General features: G+C 45.0%; 1 protein-coding gene across 2 annotated transcripts in view; it reads left to right on the forward strand.

The window, feature by feature from the left end:
* The window catches only part of Tek (TEK receptor tyrosine kinase), a 109,776-nt gene extending 93,195 nt beyond the window's left edge, over positions 1-16,581 (forward strand). For both annotated transcript variants that reach the window (XM_008828957.2, XM_008828958.3), the window contains exons 15-23: positions 867-1,077; positions 2,613-2,723; positions 5,264-5,454; positions 5,957-6,070; positions 12,003-12,073; positions 12,918-12,958; positions 13,732-13,828; positions 14,911-15,010; positions 15,788-16,581. In XM_008828957.2, the coding sequence (XP_008827179.1) occupies positions 867-1,077; positions 2,613-2,723; positions 5,264-5,454; positions 5,957-6,070; positions 12,003-12,073; positions 12,918-12,958; positions 13,732-13,828; positions 14,911-15,010; positions 15,788-15,862 (1,011 nt within the window). In that variant the 3' untranslated portion in view covers positions 15,863-16,581. The remainder of the gene's footprint in view (positions 1-866; positions 1,078-2,612; positions 2,724-5,263; positions 5,455-5,956; positions 6,071-12,002; positions 12,074-12,917; positions 12,959-13,731; positions 13,829-14,910; positions 15,011-15,787) is intronic.
* Positions 16,582-21,182: the final 4,601 nt, after the last annotated feature.

The following is a 21,182-nucleotide window of genomic DNA, read 5'->3' on the forward strand; positions in this document are numbered from 1 at the left end:
TCATTGCTGTGAACAGTCCGTGGTCGGAACTGTGGCACATGGCGCTGCTCCATTCTCTTATCATATTGACCCTTAGCAAGATCTGTGAAATTGCACATTCTTAGCAGTATGTTAAAGCTTGAACATTTCTACAGCGGATGGCCTTTGTCAATTCTGTCTATGAAACACTGAACATGCTTCAAATGGAGTCTAGCTTCATGTGTCGGAGTGCCAATGTCCCCTTCCACGGAGGGCAAGGCAGATTCAAGTTCTGAGTCCATGCTGGTTCAGTCCTCTGGAGAGGAAGGATCAGTGAGGGTTTGGGAGTTTTGAGCTTGTCATGATATCAATGTTTTGTCAAGGTACTGTTAGCAGTCACTTGAATTCAGGAGGGAAAGAGACAGCGTGCTGGGCTTTGCTGTAAGCATAGTCGTGCTAGTCCAGAGTCGGCTTTAGAGAATCTTAACTATTAGGATGAAAGCATGGGAGAGTGTGAGAGCAGCCAGGTCAGAGCAGGACCAAGATGCTTCAGGAAAGTTCTCCCTGAGATACGCCCAGTGACTGCCAAGGGTTGCTTTCTAACCAGAGCTGCACACTGATCTGCACAGCAGAGAAAAACTCAAGTATGACTGAAATGGGGATGCAGGCGTGGCATGCATGCTGTTCTCTCTCCTTCGGCCTTTGCGGGCCCTGCTAGAGGGCGTGCAGTTCTGTAAGCAAAGGGTCCATCAGAGTGGGCTTGTCAGATGAAACCCATTTACCTTCTCATTCTAGAACTATATATATGACTTCTTTGTTTTCACCTTGTGTAAATACAAAAACAGATTACGCACCTTAGAATAACCAAAAGTCCTGACCCCAAAATGATGAAAAAAATACCTTTCCAGAGAGAAGAACCAGCTGTGCAGTTCAACTCAGGAACTCTGGCCCTGAACAGGAAGGCCAAAAACAACCCGGATCCCACAATTTATCCCGTGCTTGACTGGAATGACATCAAGTTTCAAGATGTGATTGGGGAGGGCAACTTCGGCCAGGTTCTGAAGGCACGCATCAAGAAGGATGGGTTGCGGATGGACGCTGCCATCAAGAGGATGAAAGGTCAGTGGTTAGAGACAGTCAGCACTTCACTGGGGTGGGGAGGCAATCATTTCCTATTGAAATCTTCCTGTGTGTGCTTCCAATCTTCAAGTCAAAAGCTGCCCTGCTCTCCAGGTGGTTGTTATGTACAGCTGAAGGTGGAGCTTCCTTTGAGAGAGAGCCTCAGGATGTAGATGCAAAGGGCAGAGCTAGGAGCCACTCAGACAGCACTAGAGCGTTGATTCCTGGGATTTGGTAATATTGGTGTTCTGCCGTTTACTGTGCATTTGGGGAAGTATCACTGCTTCTCATAAGGAGTGGTTCTCAAAACTGAGTATGTGTCCAAATTACCTAGACGACTTGTTCAAAAGCAGACTGATGGGCCCCACCTTGCACCCCAACCCCATTATCCTCTTGGATTCCCAGATTCTGATTTGGTGTGTCTGGGTAGTCAGAAAATGCATTTGTGATTTACTTCCAAGTAAGGCTGATCTTGTGGGTTTAAGATCTAGTCATAGATTTTATCTGCATCCAAATTCCTAGAGGGATTGTTAGAGAAACACTCACTTAAATGTCTCCACTCCTGATTATACTACATTCAAGTTTCCAGGATGCATAAGAAATGTTCCAAACAGACTTCCGCAGTACCTCTAAATGCTCAGGTTTGAAAACCAGTGACCAAAGAGCCTAAGAACCTGACCCTCCATCTCAGGCAACTTGCTATCCTTGGCTTACAATTGCCCATAACTCCAGTTCCAGGGTATCTGACACCCTCTTCTGTCCTCTGTGGGCACTGTACGACACGGGTGCACTTAACACACACGCAGACGTAACACTCATACACATAAAATTACTTAACTAAGTAACTAATTAATTAATTAATTACATTTAAAAAATATTTCTAAGGCACTGGCTCTCAGGGCCAAAGCTACAGTGAGGTTCCTATCATAGGAACAGGGCACTGGACCTGGAGTTTCCAATCAGCCCTTCTTACAGATACCACTGACCCACCTGATATGTTGTCACAATCTCCAAGCATGTTCAAGCATGTACATCCTTCTGACAACGTCACTTTTCAGAAAACCAGTGACAGCACCCTGCCCCTCACTCAAAGCTGATCAGTCAGTTGAGCATCAGCCAACAAGTTGACTCTGCAGTCCATGCCTAGCAGTTCTCCTTCTGGTCAGAGTGCCATCGGAGAGTCAGGACAGCACGAAGAGAAAAAGTGCAGCTCAATTTCCCGACCACACGACAACTTCTCGTCCAGGGGTGGTTCTGCTCTGGACGGGGCGTGTGTCCGTTCTGGATACCCTTTTAGTTGGATTACTGGTATCTAGCAATGGAGGTCAGGACTGTCACTGAACATGTTCCAGAGCTCAAGACAGCTCCCAGCACCACTCAGTTCTCAGCTGGGCCAACAGTGCTTGGGCCGAGCAGCTTTACTTTCTTGTGCATAGTTTTCCAGACCCGATGGTGACTGGAAGCCCTGGGGGCAGGAGAGGACAGTTCCCTTTGGAAAGATGAAGTGAGATCACAACCCTTGGCTTCCTTTCCAGAATATGCCTCCAAAGATGACCACAGGGACTTCGCAGGGGAACTAGAGGTTCTTTGTAAACTTGGACACCACCCAAACATCATCAATCTCTTGGGGGCCTGTGAACATCGAGGTAAGATGTTCTTGCCTTCCTTTCCTCTTGGCATATTTTAAAAAACAAAACAAGAACATTCCTCAGTGAAGGTAGGAAAGATAAAAATCTTAAGGATATTCCCATTTTAACAAGCATTCCTATTCATTCTTTGAGAATGTCATACAAGGTATTTTGATCATACTCACCCTCAACCTCTTCCCTCAACTCCTAAGTTGCAGTTTCAATCTGAACATCTGTCTAGTCCCATTTATTGACTGGACTAAGATTCGTCATCTTTGTGGAGGAGGTTGCTGAGGCATGACATCTGACATGGTTTAGCCATTACTGTCCAAGGTCCTCCCCACCCCATCCTTACTAACCCAAGGATTTTTAAGTCTCATCTCATTACTGTGGGCGTGTGGGGAGCTTTTACCACCAGGAATGAAGTGCATTGGTTCTCCTGAATAGTCTAGTTTTTCATTAATCCTTGAAACCCAAGGAGTTGGTATTCTGAATTTGAAACCATGACTATGAGTAATGTGCTGTAATGTGAAAACACCAATCATGCTTAGGTTAAATAAGAAGCAGATACATGACAGTTTTCCTGTTATCCAGAGCATTTACGTTGCCATTATGTTGCAGCTTTGCAACTGTTCTGTTATGCAGCCTTTAAAGATGTATGAATTCAAGTATGTATCAAGTGCTTGTTACTGTGAAGTGTGCAATGAGACATGAAGGGGTAGATCACGGCAAAAATCATTCAGTGTTTACCTCCGCATGCACGCTACATGGGTGTGTAGATCTTTGTCTGTGCTGAAACTTAATTTCTTATGGAAAGATTTGTTCCCATAAAAAAAGCTCTTGCCAAACTTATCTTTAAACTTGACAACCTTTTGTTGACATTCGCAGCAAAACATCAACAATAGAAAAGAGATGACTTCCATTTCCTTAATATATTAAGCTAAAAATATGGATGTTTTGAACAATATATCATTCTATGATCCAATGAGCCAGATCATGTCACTTAGATTAAATAATGAAGTAATGACATTTGTTTTTTAGTTATTTCCTAGAAACAGTAATTGGTGTGGGACAGCAGTAAATTAAGGTGTTTTAATAATAATAGTTTTAAAAGGCCAGGGCTAGAGAGATGGCGCAGCAGTAAAGAGCACTTGCTGCTCTTGCAGAGGACCTATGCTTGGTTCCCAGAACCCATGTCCAGGCAGCTCACAACCACCTGTAACTCCAGTTCCAGGAGATCTGATACCCTCTTCTGGCTTTTGTTAAGTACTTTATGCACATAGTACACATACATGCAGTCAGGCCTGTACACATGCACATAAAATAAATAAATCCTTTTCTTAAAAGGGCCAACCAGAACTGAAAATATGTCTTAAAGTTTTGTGCTATTGTAATTGCTTGGGTTTTTAAAATTACAATTCAATAAATATGGGAGAAAGCACATTTATGCCAGAACTTAGCCTTCCTTGCCTTATAATACAATGGGATTAGAGCTAGAAAATTTCGCTGGGGGGAGGCAGGTGTGCGGAGGGGTAAGAATTTCAATTTCTTTTTTTGGTCTCTTTGAGACAGCGTCTCCCTGTAGCCCCAGCTGGCCTGGAATTTGCTATGTAGACTACGTTGGCCTTGAACTCATAGAGATCTGCCTGCCTCTGCCTCCCAAGTGTTGGGATTAAAGATGTGTGCCACCACACCTGGCCAGAATTTCAATTTCTTAAAATATCTTTGAGTATGAATCTATTTGACATTTACCCCCAACACACACACACCACAAGATCTTCAAAACCAAGAGAATCACTTATTGTTCACTGGTTTTAACATCAATGTTTTTAGTCAAAGCAAAAAAAAAGAAGAAAGAGAAAGAAAGAAGAAAAAATGAAAGAGAGAGAGAGAGAGAGAGAGAGAGAGAAAGAGAGAGAGAGAAGGAAATGATTTAACAATTTAGGATAAAACTAAAACAACGGGACTGGCTTTTTCCTAGGAACTCTATTATTTTATTCCAAAAAATTTTAAAGATTCTTATTTTTTTAAAGCAACTTTTAAAACTAGATCTCTGCTGGCCAGGGCCTAGTCAGTGCTCAGTGATTTAGAGAGGATGAGGAGGCAATGGAAAACATGATCTGTTTGGGCCCTTCCTCTGCGGGCTTTGTATCATTGCTTTTGCTGTTGCGAGACACCAACTGGATTACCATTCCTGGCCTGTGTCAGGTTCTTGAGGGATCTCGAATAAAGACGTGAAGGCACTCTGAAGGAGGTGTCCTAGATGTGGAAGAGGATGCTTCCACTAGTGTTACGGAGGTGAAGAAGGTGTTTCAGGAATGCCATGTGAATCCACATTTGATAGCAGTGGAGTGGAGTGGGGAGGAGGGAGCCTGTGAGTTCAAGGTCGGGTCTCTGTGGGCTACCGCAGGCTAGCCATTAGCTTCCAGATGTCAGCACTACAGGTGTTTCTTTAGGACAGAATGGGGTCTGTAAGCCACTCCCCAACAGCATACCACCGCTCAAAGATTCTGCAGCTGTTTATCATGACAAGACAGCACTCTCATCCCTTCCCGCAGGCTACTTGTACCTGGCCATCGAGTACGCCCCCCACGGAAACCTCCTGGACTTCCTGCGCAAGAGTCGAGTCCTGGAGACAGACCCTGCCTTTGCCATCGCCAACAGCACGGCTTCCACGCTGTCCTCCCAGCAGCTCCTTCATTTTGCAGCAGACGTGGCACGGGGGATGGACTACTTGAGCCAAAAGCAGGTTTGTTGTAAAGACTTTTGGATACTTTTTTCTGGGCTTTCATGTGTTCCGTAGTTTTCTGTTACCCTTTCTTCTCTGAGTCTTCTTAGAGTCTCCCTTAATCGAATAATTGTTATTCCTCCATCTGTGCAAAGAGAACTTAATACCCAACACTGACAGTGTATTTCCCTAGTGGTTTTTTTTGAAACACATATTTACTGACCTACCACAGTGTGATTTGCTTTCAAACAATGCCCAAGAGCAGAGGTTCTACCTTGCAATGGAATGACCTTTACCCTCCACTCCTCTGAAATGACTCTCCTAGGACAGGCTGGGTTACTTGGTAGAATATGGCATCTAAGGCTTGTAGAGACATATTTGGATTTCGACAACTTTTTAAAAGGCTTTTCACAGTGTCATTTCTTCTATATTTCCCTAATTCTTTCCCTCGGGGTATTCTGCTTACAAAATGAAGACAAGAAGCAAATATTATGTGGAAAATACATTATTCTTTTTAATTTAGTTTATCCACAGGGACCTGGCCGCCAGGAACATTCTAGTCGGTGAAAACTACATAGCCAAAATAGCTGATTTCGGATTGTCACGAGGTCAAGAAGTGTATGTGAAAAAGACAATGGTGAGTTCGGAATACAGAGACCGACCCCCACATTCAAGGGCCTTCCATGCCGACAGCGTTTCTCTTAGAATGCCATCACTCTGGGTGACTGACGCATCTGACTGTGTCCCTACAGAATGATATGGCCTGGTCAGCATTCTTTCAGATTTGGTGCCTAGCATGATACAGTTGTTACTGGGGACACACAGCCCCCTTTGGAGGTTCATGGTCTTGTTGATAAAATAATTTTTAAATGGACTCAGAAAGGAGCTTTCGGAAAATGTTGAAGTCAAAAGAGATGGGTAATGCCCCAAGTGTCAGGGTAAAGGTGCTGGAGGAGGGAGATGGGAATAAGCTATACCTTAGAGGGCAGGTGAGCAGACCAAAAAACAGAGAGGTCTGAGTACGCAGGGCCTTTGTTCCTTGTAGGTTTTCTTTAACAGGGCAGAAAACTGCCTTCCTCTAAGGGGACATGGTTCTGAAACGAGCTCACGGCTCTCTCAGACAAAGGAAGGAGGAAGTGCATAACCTGTTTGGGTTAGCCTTGTAGTCAGCTCAGAGTGGCTGTGGGTGGCTGGGAGCTCAGGATGTGCCCAAGATAGGAAGAAATAGCACCTGGCTGTGTTCACGGTCATTATTTCACCTTTCGCTTGCAGATAGTGTAAAGCCTGCCGTTGGTTCATTTTCAGCCTGGCAAGTGGTTGCAAGCAGCTGGTGGGTCTTCATCACTTACTGGAAGTCCAATGTGTGAAAATGAGTTACAAGCGGCTAGCGACTTCCTGTTACAGTGCTTGAAGTCGCCTTCAAATTATTTTAATTCCTTATCTGTCGGTAAACTTCTGACCACCAGTCATGCCAGTGGCTTAAAGGAAGCTGACAGAGGATATCACACATCTCAGAGGGTGCTTGGGAAGTAGAATGCTGAAGAAGCCCTTTTGTTCCCTGAATTCCTGCCTACCACCCCTTATCACAGTCTCTGGTGAAGAGGCACCGTCATCTGTGGCTGTGTAATCGTACTCTGAAGCTTAGTGGTCTGGGTGTGCAGTCTGCATCAGATGTGCTTCCAGTCCCCATTCATGACCAGCAAGCACAGCAGGGAAACCAACCAAAACAAAATTTAGCATGCTTCCCCCACAAGTTCTCAAGTCATAAGGAGGCTCTCTAGAGAAACACGTAACTTATGAAACTCTGCCTGAGATTTCCCTCTCACTAAAAGTTCTCCATTCATGCAGCCCAAATCAAAGCCAGTCAAATCCACTTTTTTGGTAGCGATAACCACTCTGCCAAACAATAGTATTTTATCATGAAATGCAAGATCAGAGTAGAATGAAACCACATAGTCTAAGAGGATAAGAGAAATTGGACTGATTCTGCTTGTGCTTGGTGCCCACTCGGGAATTGAAAGGCCCTGGAAAGTGCTGCATCCCTGCACACATGACACGGAAAACAAGCCACCACCATCTTCCGAATGAGCAGAGCACAAGGGTGATAGGGGCAAGTCCTGCCGTGACTCCGTGTCTGACGGTCTTGTCCAGTGGCATCATTCTCCCTTTCCCAGGTCTGCTGAACACCTCCTGGGCTCAGCTTTCCTGGGCCTCCTCTATTTGTCATGAGTCGGCCTCTTAGCAAGTCCCAGAGCGCTATATTACCCTTAACCGCGTATTCCCTTTCCTTTCTTTTCCAATATACTTATTTTAGTCACTGATAAGGTGGAAGACAATACTTTTTAAAAAGGAGAGCACTTGAGCTGGGTGTGGTGGTGCACACCTTTAATCCCAGCACTCCTGAAGCAAAGGCAGGCAGATCTCTGTGAGATCCAGGTCAGCCTGCTCTACACAGGGAGTTCCAGGTGAGCTGCGGTGACAGGGAGACCCTGTCTTAAGAAACTAAAGTAAATGAATGAATAAATAAAAAGGAGAGCACCCCACATCACTTTGGCCGTTTTTCTCATCTTTCGCTCACCTGTGTCTGCGAGCTTAGCAGTTACAATTATTTTTTATCTTTCCATTCCCTTTTTTGATGAGGGTATGAAGCTGAGCCCCACTCCGCCGCACCTGGCACTTTGGTCCTGTATCAGTCCTCTCAGAAGGCACTGGTGGCTCCCTGAGACCTGGCTTCCAGGCAAGCATTTCCTTCCTAGACCTTTCCAATACTAGCCCATTGAGTGCAGTGTTTCTCCTGAGAGAGGCGGGACCCACCGCTCACCCGCTGGTCCGCTCCCGGGTTCTTCACGGGTTCCCAGAATCCCTTTCCTTGCCTCACTCCAGCATTGGTGGTTGTGATGTCCCAGGCAAGGGGTTGGAAGGTGCTTAGCTGCCGAGTCTGCAGATTTCTTTGGATTCCCTTCTCAGATCCCCAAGGCTAACACTTGCTTGGCATACCATGAAGGGCAAAGGTTTCTTAGAGTTGAGGAGTGTCAAGAGGGAAAAGCACAGGGCACCAGGACTCAGCTCCATCTGGTAAGAGCAGGGCAAAGTCTTTAGTGGCAACAGTCTGTGGAGAGCAAAGGGCAGGAGGGAGACGGGGCGGGGAGGAGAGAAGAGGAGAGGGGCTGGGGAGGACAAGGGAGGGGAGGGGAGAAGGGAGGGGGAGGAGAGGATTGGAAATTCAGGAGCTCTCTAGAGGCAGGGTGCAGTGCAGCAAAACTACACTAGGGGGCAGAGTGGCTGCCTTCACTGCTCCTGTTTTTAAACCAATGGTTTGCACCTCAGAATCATCCATGGAACTTTGAAAGATACAGATGTTGTGTCCTACCATCTAGATAGTCTGATTCCGATGGCCAGAGCTGGGCACTATGCATTAGTATAGTTTAGTTTTGTTTCTTTTTTAGAATATTTTAAATCTGTGCTTTGACAGACAATATCACATCCAACTCAAATCTCCCCTCCCGCCTTCATTTTCTCCTTCTAAAAACTTTAAAAAATAACCTACTGAGTCCAATTAGTGTTGCCTGCATGCACGTGTTTATGGAGCTATCCAGTGGAGCATGGGCAACCTACCTGTGTCCACACCCCTAGAAAAATGACTCTTCCTCCTTAGGCAGCCATAAACTTACCAGTAGCTCCAGAACTAGGGGTGGAGCCTCATGATCTCCTCTCCTGTCCATGCTGTAATACTGACTGGCTTGATCTTGTGCAGACCCGTGCAGGTAACTATGGCATCTGTGAGTTCATGAGCGCAGTGACCATGTCCTGTCCAGAAGACGGCGCTTCGCCACACTCCTTCCCACACTCCAACTTACATTCTTTCTGCCCAGCTTCCTTGAAATTCCCTGAGCCTTCCGATTTTGTGTTGATAGAAATTTCCCATTTGGGGCTGAGCACTCAGCGGGAGTAGGTTCCCCATTAGAACCTATGAGCTCCCCAGCCATGAACTTTTGACAAGGTTTACAGTATTGGGCATGATTTCTCTCCTATGGAGCAGGCCTCAAATCTAATCAGAAAGCAGTTGGCTACCTCCATAACAATTGTGCAGGATCTGTACCTGGGTGAGTCCATTGAGTTTTTTTCTCTGCCAGCAACCTGTGTTATGTAGGTTGAAATCCCACCACTTGGCACTATGAAAACTGGCCAGCAGGGAAGAAGTTTCCTGGACAGTTCCAGTTTGATTTCTCATGCTCTGCGACCAAAGTGTATTGTTTTCAGCAATAGGGTCTTACCATCTAGCTATGGTAGACAACCAAGAGCAATGGCAATAACCTGTGTTGTTTTAGGGGTGTGTGGGGCCTCTGTGACAGATAACTCAGGGAGATGCCCCATGCCCGACACTAACATTTTCATTTAATAACTCATGTCATTGGGGAAAAGCATGGTTCACCCATGTAGGTACCTCTGTTCAAACTCAGTTTTTTGAATTATAGTTTAATTCATTTACAAAACAGTGTGTTTCCATAAGGCTTTTTAAAAATATATCTTTAGTTTGGGTTGACCTGCCCCCACTCCTCCATGCTGCCTCCTCTCACCCCATCCCTGCTTAAACCTTTAACCCTCCCCTCCTACCCTCATACCACGTGTGTTTTACTAACTCCTCCCTCCCTGAAGGCCTCTTCACCTGCCCAATTACATGTGCCCTTTCTGGCTTCTGTCCTGTACTAACACTCCAAATTCAACATGAAGATCTAAGGATCCAAAGCTAAGACCAGGCGTTTGTCTTTCTGGCCTGTGGGTTACCTTCTCAATGCCTCACTGGTGACTCTACCGATGGAAGTGTTACTATGAACTGTTCTAAGCGATTGGTGTTTGACTATCATTAATAGAATGCATTGCTCTCCTTATCACTGATTTATCATTACTACACCACTTCACAGTTATAATGGGTTTGGGGCTATCATACGTCAGATTCAGTCCATACTTTCAGCAAGAGCCCATAGATAAACACCCAATTAGCAATTCTAACAGTTCAGTGCTGAAGGTGCAGAATTACAGATGTGGGGGCCTAGAGAAGGTGCCCTGAACTAACCCAAGGGCAGACTGGGAGGCCTTCCTGGAGGAGGTCAGCTCCCAAGTTTCTCAGTGAATGCTGAGTAGATATTGGATATGAAGATGAATTGGATAAGCTGGAAGGTGGAGTCGAGGCAAAAGTCTGAAGTCAAAGCAAAACCTAAAGACTTTAGGGATTAAATAATACAGGCAGGGGAGTTCAAGTTCAAGGTTGGGGGAAGAAGCAGGGACAGAGGTCTTATGCATCTTTGAATTCCAGCCAAGGATTCTGAGAGTCACCTAAGGACTTGTGACTTGGGACAGGGATACTGAAGAATGTATTTTAAGGTAAAGATCCACATGTTAGGGTTGCTATAGAATGACCCCTTGTGTAGAGAACAGGCTGTTAAAAGGTGAGGTCTATTAGAGAGCTCAGTTGAAGAGGGGGCTGTCACCAGGCAGGGGACAATAGTAGGCTGAGCCAAGTCACAGCTATCAGGCATATGAAAGAGGTCAAAAAAGTCAAAAAAGGAAAAAAATGGAACCTGCAGGTGTAGTTAATATGGATTGCACGTTCCTTGGCTACAATGAAAGAGTGAGCTAGAGGGACGGGTGGGAGATAGGGTTGAGTGGACAGAGTAAAAGGAGGTGTGAGTGTGAGGGAATGTGGGGTGGAGATATTGACAAGAGGATTATTTTGTAGCCACACCTTAAAAGACAGACTTTCCATTTGGAACCTACAGCCAGAAATATGTACTTTAGAACACTGTTATGCATTTAGAAATCACCCTTGAGATTCTGGAGTGGGAAGCCCCAATGGAAGGGCAGGTCTGAAGACTGCAGGGGAAGTTTGAGAAAGATCCTCAAAGCCCTTCTGATTTTGTAGGCTGAAGTACCAGTGTTGAAAGTTTGGACAGATCTCTGGGAGGGAGAGAGGGAGTTAAGGAATAGATATCTTAACAACCCTATAAATCCCTGGGCTATGTAAGGAGCCCCTAAACCAGATGATTGGAAGAAAGCAGGAATAAAACTCTGAAGTCAAAGTTCACATGTCCAGACCACATCTGATCTTGCCCAGACAAGAAATGGGCTGTTCCCCGTGACCTAAAATGTTTCCCTTCCCCATCCATCTAATGATGCTTAAGGGAGCTCAGCCAGCCTCTGGAAAATCCCCATTGCCCCCAATAAGGTAGGTCTCTCCACCTCAGCCCAGTGTCTCCATCGCTCCACATCCTCAGTTTCTGTGCCTGTTCTCTGTTTCAAACCTCTGTGTACCCCCGAAAGCCACAAGATAAACAGCTGAGTAACTGAATGGCTATCAAGCATGCACTTTGACATAGATTGAGTCACATGAGATTGTTTCAGGGACCCCTTAGGGGTGAGGCTTACATTGCCCGCATGTCTTTGGATTAGAAAAATGCCTGTAGTCGTAAATTTGTAAGCCAAGGCTTCCTGGGTCTGTTGTGTCTTATGTCTGGAATTCTAAATACAGAGGCTTTTCCTACCTAAGTGGCATCTCATTTTGCTGTCTCTAGGGAAGGCTCCCGGTGCGCTGGATGGCAATCGAGTCACTGAACTACAGCGTATATACAACCAACAGTGATGTGTGAGTAAGCGCCTTATTACTCAGAGATTTTTTTCTAGAAACATTTATATTTGGCAGAGGTTTTAAAGAGAAGCAGGAATCGTCTCCTCTGTGGGGGGAGATAAATTCAAAGTAAATCAAGCCACAGAGCAGAAGTTTTAGTGCAAGATCACAGATGTCAGGTTCAAGTTTCCTTTGCCTAACAGAGGCAGAATTTAAGGGATGAATTCTTGACCTCTAAAAAGTAAAAGGGCATATGGACCTTCCCTCAATCCCACTCCCTAGACCAAACCACTGCAGTGGTCAGGCCATCTCTGCTTGCAGCCCATCGTGACAGGACTCGCTCTCCTGCTGGCCTAGGCTTGGGCTCAGGTCATCTTGCCTTGCACACCATTTGCAGGAGGAGCAAGGCAGGCCCTGATGGAGGTGGTGCTTGTCCCAGAGGTCCTGCTGACCTTCGTGGGGAGGAGACTAGCAGTGACTTTGTCTTCACTGCAGGCAGGATACATCACTGGGTGATGTCACTTTTGGAAGAACATTCTTAGAGGTTCCATATGTTTGGTAATTTGTCACAGTGGCAGTGACGGGACTTAACTCCGAGCTGTCTGGTGTGAGCTCCACTTATTCCTATGGCAGCACCTGATGCTCTGACAAGTTAGTTATGGGCTTTGGAGGATTGAGCAGCCTTTCTCTGGGTACCCTTCATGGGCCTGAGAGGAGCCCAGGCTGAGTGCTAGGCCTCACCCTAGAAAGCACACTATTGGCATTTCGTCCTCCAATAAAAGGCGTGTCGCCAAGGTCTGGGGGGTAGAAGCCTCTGTGATCACCTGTTAGCTGACTGTTGGTTTTGCGCTGTCTCCTGCAGATGGTCTTATGGTGTATTGCTCTGGGAGATTGTTAGCTTGGGTGAGTATGTGACTGTGAGTGCCTGGACAAAGGGAAGGGGCCCTCCGGCACTTCCTCCTCAGTTCCACAGGGCCCCATTTACTTTATATAATGCCACCAGATGTGACTTGGATAGAAATATGTGCATATAGTTGGCCTGTACTTCCCTTTTTGAAAGCTGTGAACTAACACTATACTTCAGGGCCCTCTGGGGCTGTGAACTTCACTATAGGTTGTTTCTGCTTGTGTCACAGAGCTGTAACAACTTTACCTCTATAACTTTAGGTGGGATATTATGTAGCCACTAAAAATCCTATCCTGAAGGCCATTTAATAACATGTAAAAAAAGGATGCCCCACACCAGACACTTCATGTATACCATGATACTAATTTTATAAAAGAAAATTTTTTTAACTTTAAGGCACCATACAGAAAAGTAATAAGAGGATTTTACCTTTCCAAGTTTTTCTACAATAGCTGTATAGCTGTAACTAAAACTACATAATAGCTATTACTGATAAGCTGGGAATTGCATAATTACAGACTTCAATAAAGGAAAAGGAAATGTCATTGGTACAAGGGTGCGCCCTGTCAGGAAGGACACCGGGGTGGGTCCCTCCACTGAGGGTCGTGCTGTGTCCTCTAAGTCCAGCCTGGCGCACAGTGGCGTTGTGGAGGGAGACCTGCAGTTCCTCAACCTGTGCATCTGCTCCTCCTCTGCTCCTCTTGGCATCGGGGCAGGAAGCACAGGCTTCTGTGCAGTGGGACTCAAGGTACCCCTCCTTCTGTTCCAGGTGGTACCCCCTACTGTGGGATGACATGTGCAGAACTCTATGAGAAGCTGCCCCAGGGCTACAGGCTGGAGAAGCCGCTGAACTGTGATGACGAGGTGTAAGTCGGGCCTCTGGGAAGGACTGGGGCCACTTTCTCTTTCCCTCTCTCCTGTGTAACTGTAATGGAGAAGTCAGCCGCTACCTAAACACACCCATAGTGAGACCCCAAGTAGGGCAGGAACCAGAGGGTGGCAGTCCCTTCTAATAGCACAGCTAGGTAAAGGCGGGGAGTAGCAGGTTTCCTACAGGAATCTAGGAGAGACCAAAGGCAGGACTCTTAGAAGATTGAAATAAGGAAGGACATGTGCAGGAAGGCATGGAGCACATGAAGCGGAAGCTTCATGGAGTCTGTGGCACCCTCAAGGCATTGTCATATGTATGTATGTCTCTGCCCACTCATAAACCCTAGGTCTGGAGCACCTTCCCAGAGCTCTGACCATACCTGAGAAAGCCTGCTTCAGACCAGCGATTCCCAGATTGGGATCAGTAAGCCCTGGCAAAACAAGTAAATGATAACAGGGGGGCAGAAGTCCTGTGGCCAGCTGAGGAAGCTTCATAATAGCCTGGTGTTGATTGAGGTTGCTATCCTGAACAACCACAAAGTGGGTGGCTTTTAGAAATGTGTTTCTCACCACGCGGGCTCTGAGGAGTCCAAGATCAAGTTCGAGCAGAGTTGGTGTCTATGAGCAATTTCTTGTTCTTAGGATAGCTATCAGATATTCAAGTCCAATGCACCTGTTTAAAGTGATCATTTGTGTTTAATGACAGGACTTTCCTGAGTCCTGCTGCTAGGAGGTATATATTGGTGTTTCATAAGAGGATCTAACATTTTGGTGAAGTGGTATTCCATGAGAAAAGCTGCTGTAGACACACAATTCGGTTCATGGCTAGAATAACTGAGACCTAGATCCTGCAAGAACAGCAAATATGGTCTGTACTAGGTCTACAGAAGAAAGAGGACACAGTGGGGACGTGGTGGGATGAGGGAGGCCTAGTCACAGTAATTTCATCTTGTGCTTGCTAACTTCATGACCATACATCCATCAATGACTGATTTCTTTCTTTTTTCCTGCCCCATGCTAAGGCATGACCAGGCCTGAAGCACAGTCAGAGTTAATCCTTTACCTTTTGTTTTCAAAGCTATGATCTGATGAGACAGTGCTGGAGGGAGAAGCCTTACGAGAGGCCATCGTTTGCTCAGATACTGGTGTCCTTAAACAGGATGTTAGAAGAACGGAAGGTAAGCATAGTCTGAGGTGGGTGTTCTTTACCTGGAATTTGTGATGTGTCCAGAGTGATTACTAAAGAGTCATTGCTACAACTCAGCAAGCAATTCTAGGAATGGCCTAGATATTACAGAGACATAAAGGATGTGCCCCTCAACTTTGAGGAAGTTAGAACTGGGGGAAAGAAGATTTCTGTATGACACATTCACTCTCGCACACTAAAATAACATACTAACTAACACCAAATGCCCATAATGCAGTCTACTAGACCTAGAGGGAGTGTTAGTTGTGTTTTTAGCTGGCCTTGCACTTTACAGACGGAAAACAAAAAGGTTAAATGACTTAGCCAAGGATACACAGAGGTCTGGCCTACGTTTGCTGTGGGGAGGGTCAGGAATTTTATTAAGACATTCTAAAAGGTAGTTGACTACACCAATTTAGGGTCAACAAAGTGAGTCTACCTTAGCAAAACAGATTTTCCATACAAAGAGAGGTGAAGAAGAGATGTGGTCAGAGGAAGAGCCCAGGGTACTTGACCTTTTCAGGAGAGACCAGTGAGATACTGGAGGAAAAAGATGCCCAGAGGCTAAGGCTGAGGAGAATGAAACTGACTTGTAGAGGCTGGAGGATGCATTTCAGGAAAAAGCCAAATACAGCAGAGATTGAGGACAGAAAGGTGTCTCCCAGCTATGAAAACTCAAACAAGCTAAGAAAGCCAGGGCGTGGGCCTGACTGCCCGGTAGATACAGAAGACCCAAGGCTGTGAGTCTGAACCGTTCTCACTGTTCCAGACTTACGTGAACACCACGCTGTATGAGAAGTTTACCTATGCTGGAATTGACTGCTCGGCTGAAGAAGCAGCCTAAAATGGAACACCTTCATCTGCAATTACTGTTCCTTCCACTGGCCGGAAAGAGCTGATACCTGCACTAAGCAAGCTGCCCTCTGCCGAGAGACGTGACGAGGAAGTGTGTGCACTGCTGTTTGCCCTTCAACACAGAGCCCATGTGGATCTGCAGTGCGAGCTGGCTCAAATATGACTGTATATACTGCTCCAGGAAAGAATGTGCTGAAGTCAGAATGCCTGTTTGTGGTTTCATATAATATATTTTTCTAAAAATGTGGACTGCATAGGAAGGTGTGAGTGCAGTGACTATTGCATAACTCGTTCTTGTCCTAGATGTTTTTGATATTTACCTTTATAGTTGAATGCTGTAAAATGTTTTGCCGTGTATACATAAAATACTGTATAAACCACCACTCCCTTGATAGTGCAGCGAGGGTAATGTATGAATTGTAATAGAATGTGGGTGCTGCCTAAGAAGCTGGGCACTCCGAGTGGGAACAGAGATCCTCTCACCTCTGCCCCTCGCCTGCAGAATCCGGCTCATTTGGTCATATTTTGTCCTGGGCTTCTACAACATGAATCATTCCAAAATGTTAACATCTGGGAAATTTCTTTGAAGACTAAGCACCTTTAGAGAAGCTTAAGTAAGGTCAGTAAATACATTAGTGGGGCTTGCTTTTAGTTTCTCTGGTAATATGTTGTATATTTTAAGAAATAAAACTAGAAATTCAGGAGTAATATGTGACATTCATGATACTGAGTTCATATCCCACATGGAACACATACTGTAAGAAATTCTAGTTTGGGGGCCAGGTGTGGCCCGGCACTTGGGAAGTGGAAGTAGGAAGATCTCTGTGAGTTCAAGGCCATCCTGGTCTACATAGTGAGTTCCAGGCCAGCTGGGGCTACAGGGGGATGCTGTCTCAAAAAAAAAAAAAAAAAAAAACTATTTTTGATCAGTTGTGGATTTGCCATTCTTGCTGTAACCACGTGTGGTACTAGGTCCTCCAGTAAGTGAACAGTGTCTTACCCACCCACATTCTGTCCAGTGTTTCTCATAGGTATTGAAAATCTATCTTTATGAAAAATGCCTTAAGATACATGCGAGTTGTTGCCGCTGTTCCTGGGCCGGGGGTGCAGAGCTTACAAGCCTGAAAAGCCTTCCTAGAACTCTTCTTAGTTCATTGTCTTGCCTCAGGGCAGTAGAGCTCAGATCGTGTTCTAGTATGAGCCCTATTTTGGGGGCTTAGAATTAGAGCCTCTTTTAATGATGTCACAATGTTAAATGTATATGAAGTTTCAGTAAGAAGTGACTGATCTTAAACACCATGGTGCTACCGACTCTCTCAATCCTAGAACCACAGCTGGTCTACAGGGTCTGCACTCCAGTCTTGGGCTCTGTGGTTACACAAATCAGACACTACAGCAAAGCAGTTCAGATTTCAGGCCTCGAAGTTATGCTCTCACACAGCTCGGCCACCATGGAGCACTTGGCCCCATTCTGACCCCAGAGTCACTATCAAGGCATATGCCTGTGTACCATTTCAGGTTCCTCAGCCACATCACAAACACTCATCACTCAAAAATATAATGTGGCAGCAGGATTGCCCATGCTCCAGGCACCAGTGCTATTGAGTCCCCAATCCCAGAGTGATGGTCTATACAAATTTGCCTTCATTTCAGGCCTCAGTTACATGAATGTGTCATGGGCACCACTCATCAAATTCTAATGCCACTGTAAAATAGCACACAAGGCAGAGCAGGTGCCAAGAAGGATCTGCTTCACCACAGCTTTATCAATAGGAAGAAGTAGGACCTTAGCAGCCATTACCACCAAAGACCCCAACACTTTCCAGCACTGCAGATGTTCTTGTGTCAATTGCTAAGAATCCTTGAGGTTTTCTTCAACACCAACCTCAGCTGACAGAGCTACACCAGCACCACCTGCCTGGTACACTGATGCCGATATTGTGTATCCCACACAGCAAGCATTCTCACAGCTGCCTATAGGGAAGGGCTTTCCACAGAAAAATAGTACAAAAAGTCTACAGGAAGTGACTGCTTACCAAATTGTAAGCAACAAAAAGCATGACAAACTAAGGAGACAAAACGTTAGAACACAATTTCCCTGTAGTTGATCCCAAAGAAATATATTTACCCCCCAGTAAAAAGATGGAAAGAGAAATTCCACACAAGTTAAAAGTTAAAAATAGCAGAAATAGTTCTAGTTATATCAAGGACTGTTCATCAAGAAACTGTCGTTGTCACCAAGGACTCTCCTGATTAGGTTTGAGGCCTGCCCCACAGGAGGGAATTCACGTTTGTGTGAATAAATGCGTCAAAACATGGCTAGGAAAGTAATGGGCTCTAGAAGAGAAGCTACTGATGTTGCTTTTAAAAATATTTTATTATTTATTATTTTTATTTTTTATGTATGACTATTTTGCCTGCATGTGCGTAAGATTACTGGTATCGTGCAATGCCCATAGAAGCCCGAAGAGGGTGTTGGATTCCCTTGGAACTGGAGTTACAGACAGTTGCTAGCCATCACATGGGTGCTGTGAATTGAACCTGGGTTCTCTGCAAGAGCATCCAGTGCTCTTAACCATCAAACAATCTCTCCAGCCCCAGATGTTGCTTTTTTAAATGGTCTTATTGTCAAACTGCCTTCTAAATACTTACATTTATATCCACAGATTTATACTGATTACAGCCAATCAGAAAAGTTTCTTATTGCGGTGGGTACTGGTTAATGCAGAGACGCGTAACTGTTCAAAGTGCTGAGAATAAGCAACTGTGAGTGCTCAGCTGTAGATGGGACATGTATGTCAACGCCCTCCACTGAGGCTCCAGGAACACCATGGAAGAGGGGTGGAAAGGATGTAAGAGCCAGAGGATGGGGACAAGTACTGTGAAATACCGTCCTCTGGACATGACATGGCTGTTGTACTCGTGAACTCACAGCAGCTGCAGTTATCTACACTAGACCTGCATAAAGTCAAACTAGTTAAAAATTCTAACAAAAAGCTCAGTGCCAAGCATGGGAAACTTCACTTCAAGTTATTGATCAGAGGGTTCAAGAGACTTCCAAAACAATATAGGCTGTTGCCATTGCCCTTGGTTTTCTCCAAGAACTGAAAGGTAAGACCCCATTGCTGATGATACCGCACACTCAGACACAGAACTGGGAGGGACAGAGTTGGAATTGATCTGGAAAACCTCCTGCTTGAGGACTAGCTCTCATGATATCAGAAGGTACTAATGCAAGCTGCCAAGGGAGAAAAGCAATCAATAGCTCTACCCAGCAGTAAAGCTTATGAACAACAATGATCAGCCCAGCAAGATATCCTCAGTAGCCAGATATGGTGGCATGTACCTTTAATCCCAGCACTTGGGAGGCAGAAGAAGGAGGATCTTTGTGAGATCGAGGCCAGCCTGGTCTGCATAGCAAGTTCCAGGCCAGCTTGGGCTACAGGGAGACCCTGTCTCAAAAAACAAACAAACAAAAAAAAAAAAAGAAGATACCCTCAATGATGCAATAGTGCATTTTCATCTTGGGGGCAACCAACAGCTGTATTGCTGGACTTTGGACCTGCTCTGCAGGAGAGAGTTCATGCCTAGCACTATAAACCTAACCAACCAATTGTGTCTGGAGAGGTCATAGACCCCGGAGGAGAGCCTACTATTGCCATTTTCTTAAAACAAACATAATTTCTAACTCTATTCTAAATACTGAGCCTTACACTGACAGGTAAGTGTAGTTCTTTGCCTTTATCAAAGAAACCTTTTTGCAGCAGATGGAATCTGCTACAGAGATCCCTAACAGGTGAAAATGCAGAAAATAAGTGACCATAGGGTGCCCAGCCCCAACTGATACATCTATAGCTCAACCCTTACACCTAAGACTCATAGAACATTTCAGAAAGATTGTAAGAGCCAGAGGACCAAGACACCTGCTGCTAAATCGTGTCTTCCAGACATCACAGGGATGTTGCACCCTTGCCTAAACAAGACTTGTATAATGACAACACCAGTCAACATGTGATGTAGGCAGTGTAAGTTTCATAAGGCCTCCATCTCTAGAGGAAGAGCTGCCAGCAATCAATGGCTGCTGAGAGAAGGAGAATCAGTCTTCCCAGGGACAAGAACCCTGATAGGTTAGCCAATCCCAAGTGATCAGGCCTAAACACATGTACATAAGAACAACAATAAATGGGCTCTGTAGGGGTGTGTGTGTGTGTGTGTGTGTGTGTGTGTGTGTAGAGGAGGTCATGAACTTGAGATGGAGTCAGGGACACAGGAGGAGTGGAAGGGGAGAAGTTGGAAATGATGTAAATATAGTACTTGTTAATGAAATTCTAAAAATTTTTTAATTAAAAAATTCCATAACAGAGGGGGAGGGGCTCCTGAGGCCCCACCCCTAGCTGAGAAACTATTGGCAGTTGATGGTTGCTGGGGTTAGAGAGAATCACTGTTCTAAGGCATGTGGCCCCTGGTAGGTTTCCCATGTCCTGTGGATGACCCCATGCCCATGTGCATATAGACAGCACTAACTAGACTCAGTGGGCTAAAAACATTAAATGAATAAATTAAATAAATAAGTAAATAAATAAATAAATAAGGCATGAACTTGGGAGGGTGATGTGATGGGGACACTGGGAGAAATTAGAGGGGATAATGAGGGGTAGAGATGATCAAGATATGTTTATATACATGTATGAAATTTTCAAAGAATAATGTTTTTTTAAAAATGCAAAGAAATGGCCGGGCGTGGTGGCACACGCCTTTAATCCCAGCACTTGGGAGGCAGAGGCAGATGGATCTTTGCAAGTTCGAGGCCAGCCTGGTCTACATAGTGAGTTCCAGGACAGCTGGGGCTACAGGGAGACGCTGTCTCAAAAAGGCAAAAAAAAAAAAAGCAAAGGAATGTTCTATGCGTTGTTTCTCCTGTTTTTCTACCTCCCACACATTACTCCATAATGAAAACACTCTAAGGACCGAGGCCTTGTCTTATATTTAGAGTTGCATAATCAGAGTTTAGTACAGTGCCTACATTGCATATATTTAATACAATTTAATCCTGCATCCAATTTTTCAATATAACAACAATGATCATAAGATCAACACATACAAAAGAATGATCACATTTTTGTCATCAACATACAATCTCGTTTTATGTTTCATGTTTAAAGACATCTTATTTAACATATACATAGACAACAGCAAAAATAACTCATGCCTGAACAAATCTTAACCTAGCAAATATCTTCCCTGTACAGCAGAGCGTTGCCTTTTGGTCAGTGGGAACACTAGATAGCACTACTGAGGGCCATTCAGCA

The sequence above is a fragment of the Nannospalax galili genome, unplaced genomic scaffold, assembly GCF_000622305.1.
Source record: "Nannospalax galili isolate Female #2095 unplaced genomic scaffold, S.galili_v1.0 scaffold52, whole genome shotgun sequence".
Lineage (NCBI taxonomy): Eukaryota > Metazoa > Chordata > Mammalia > Rodentia > Spalacidae > Nannospalax > Nannospalax galili.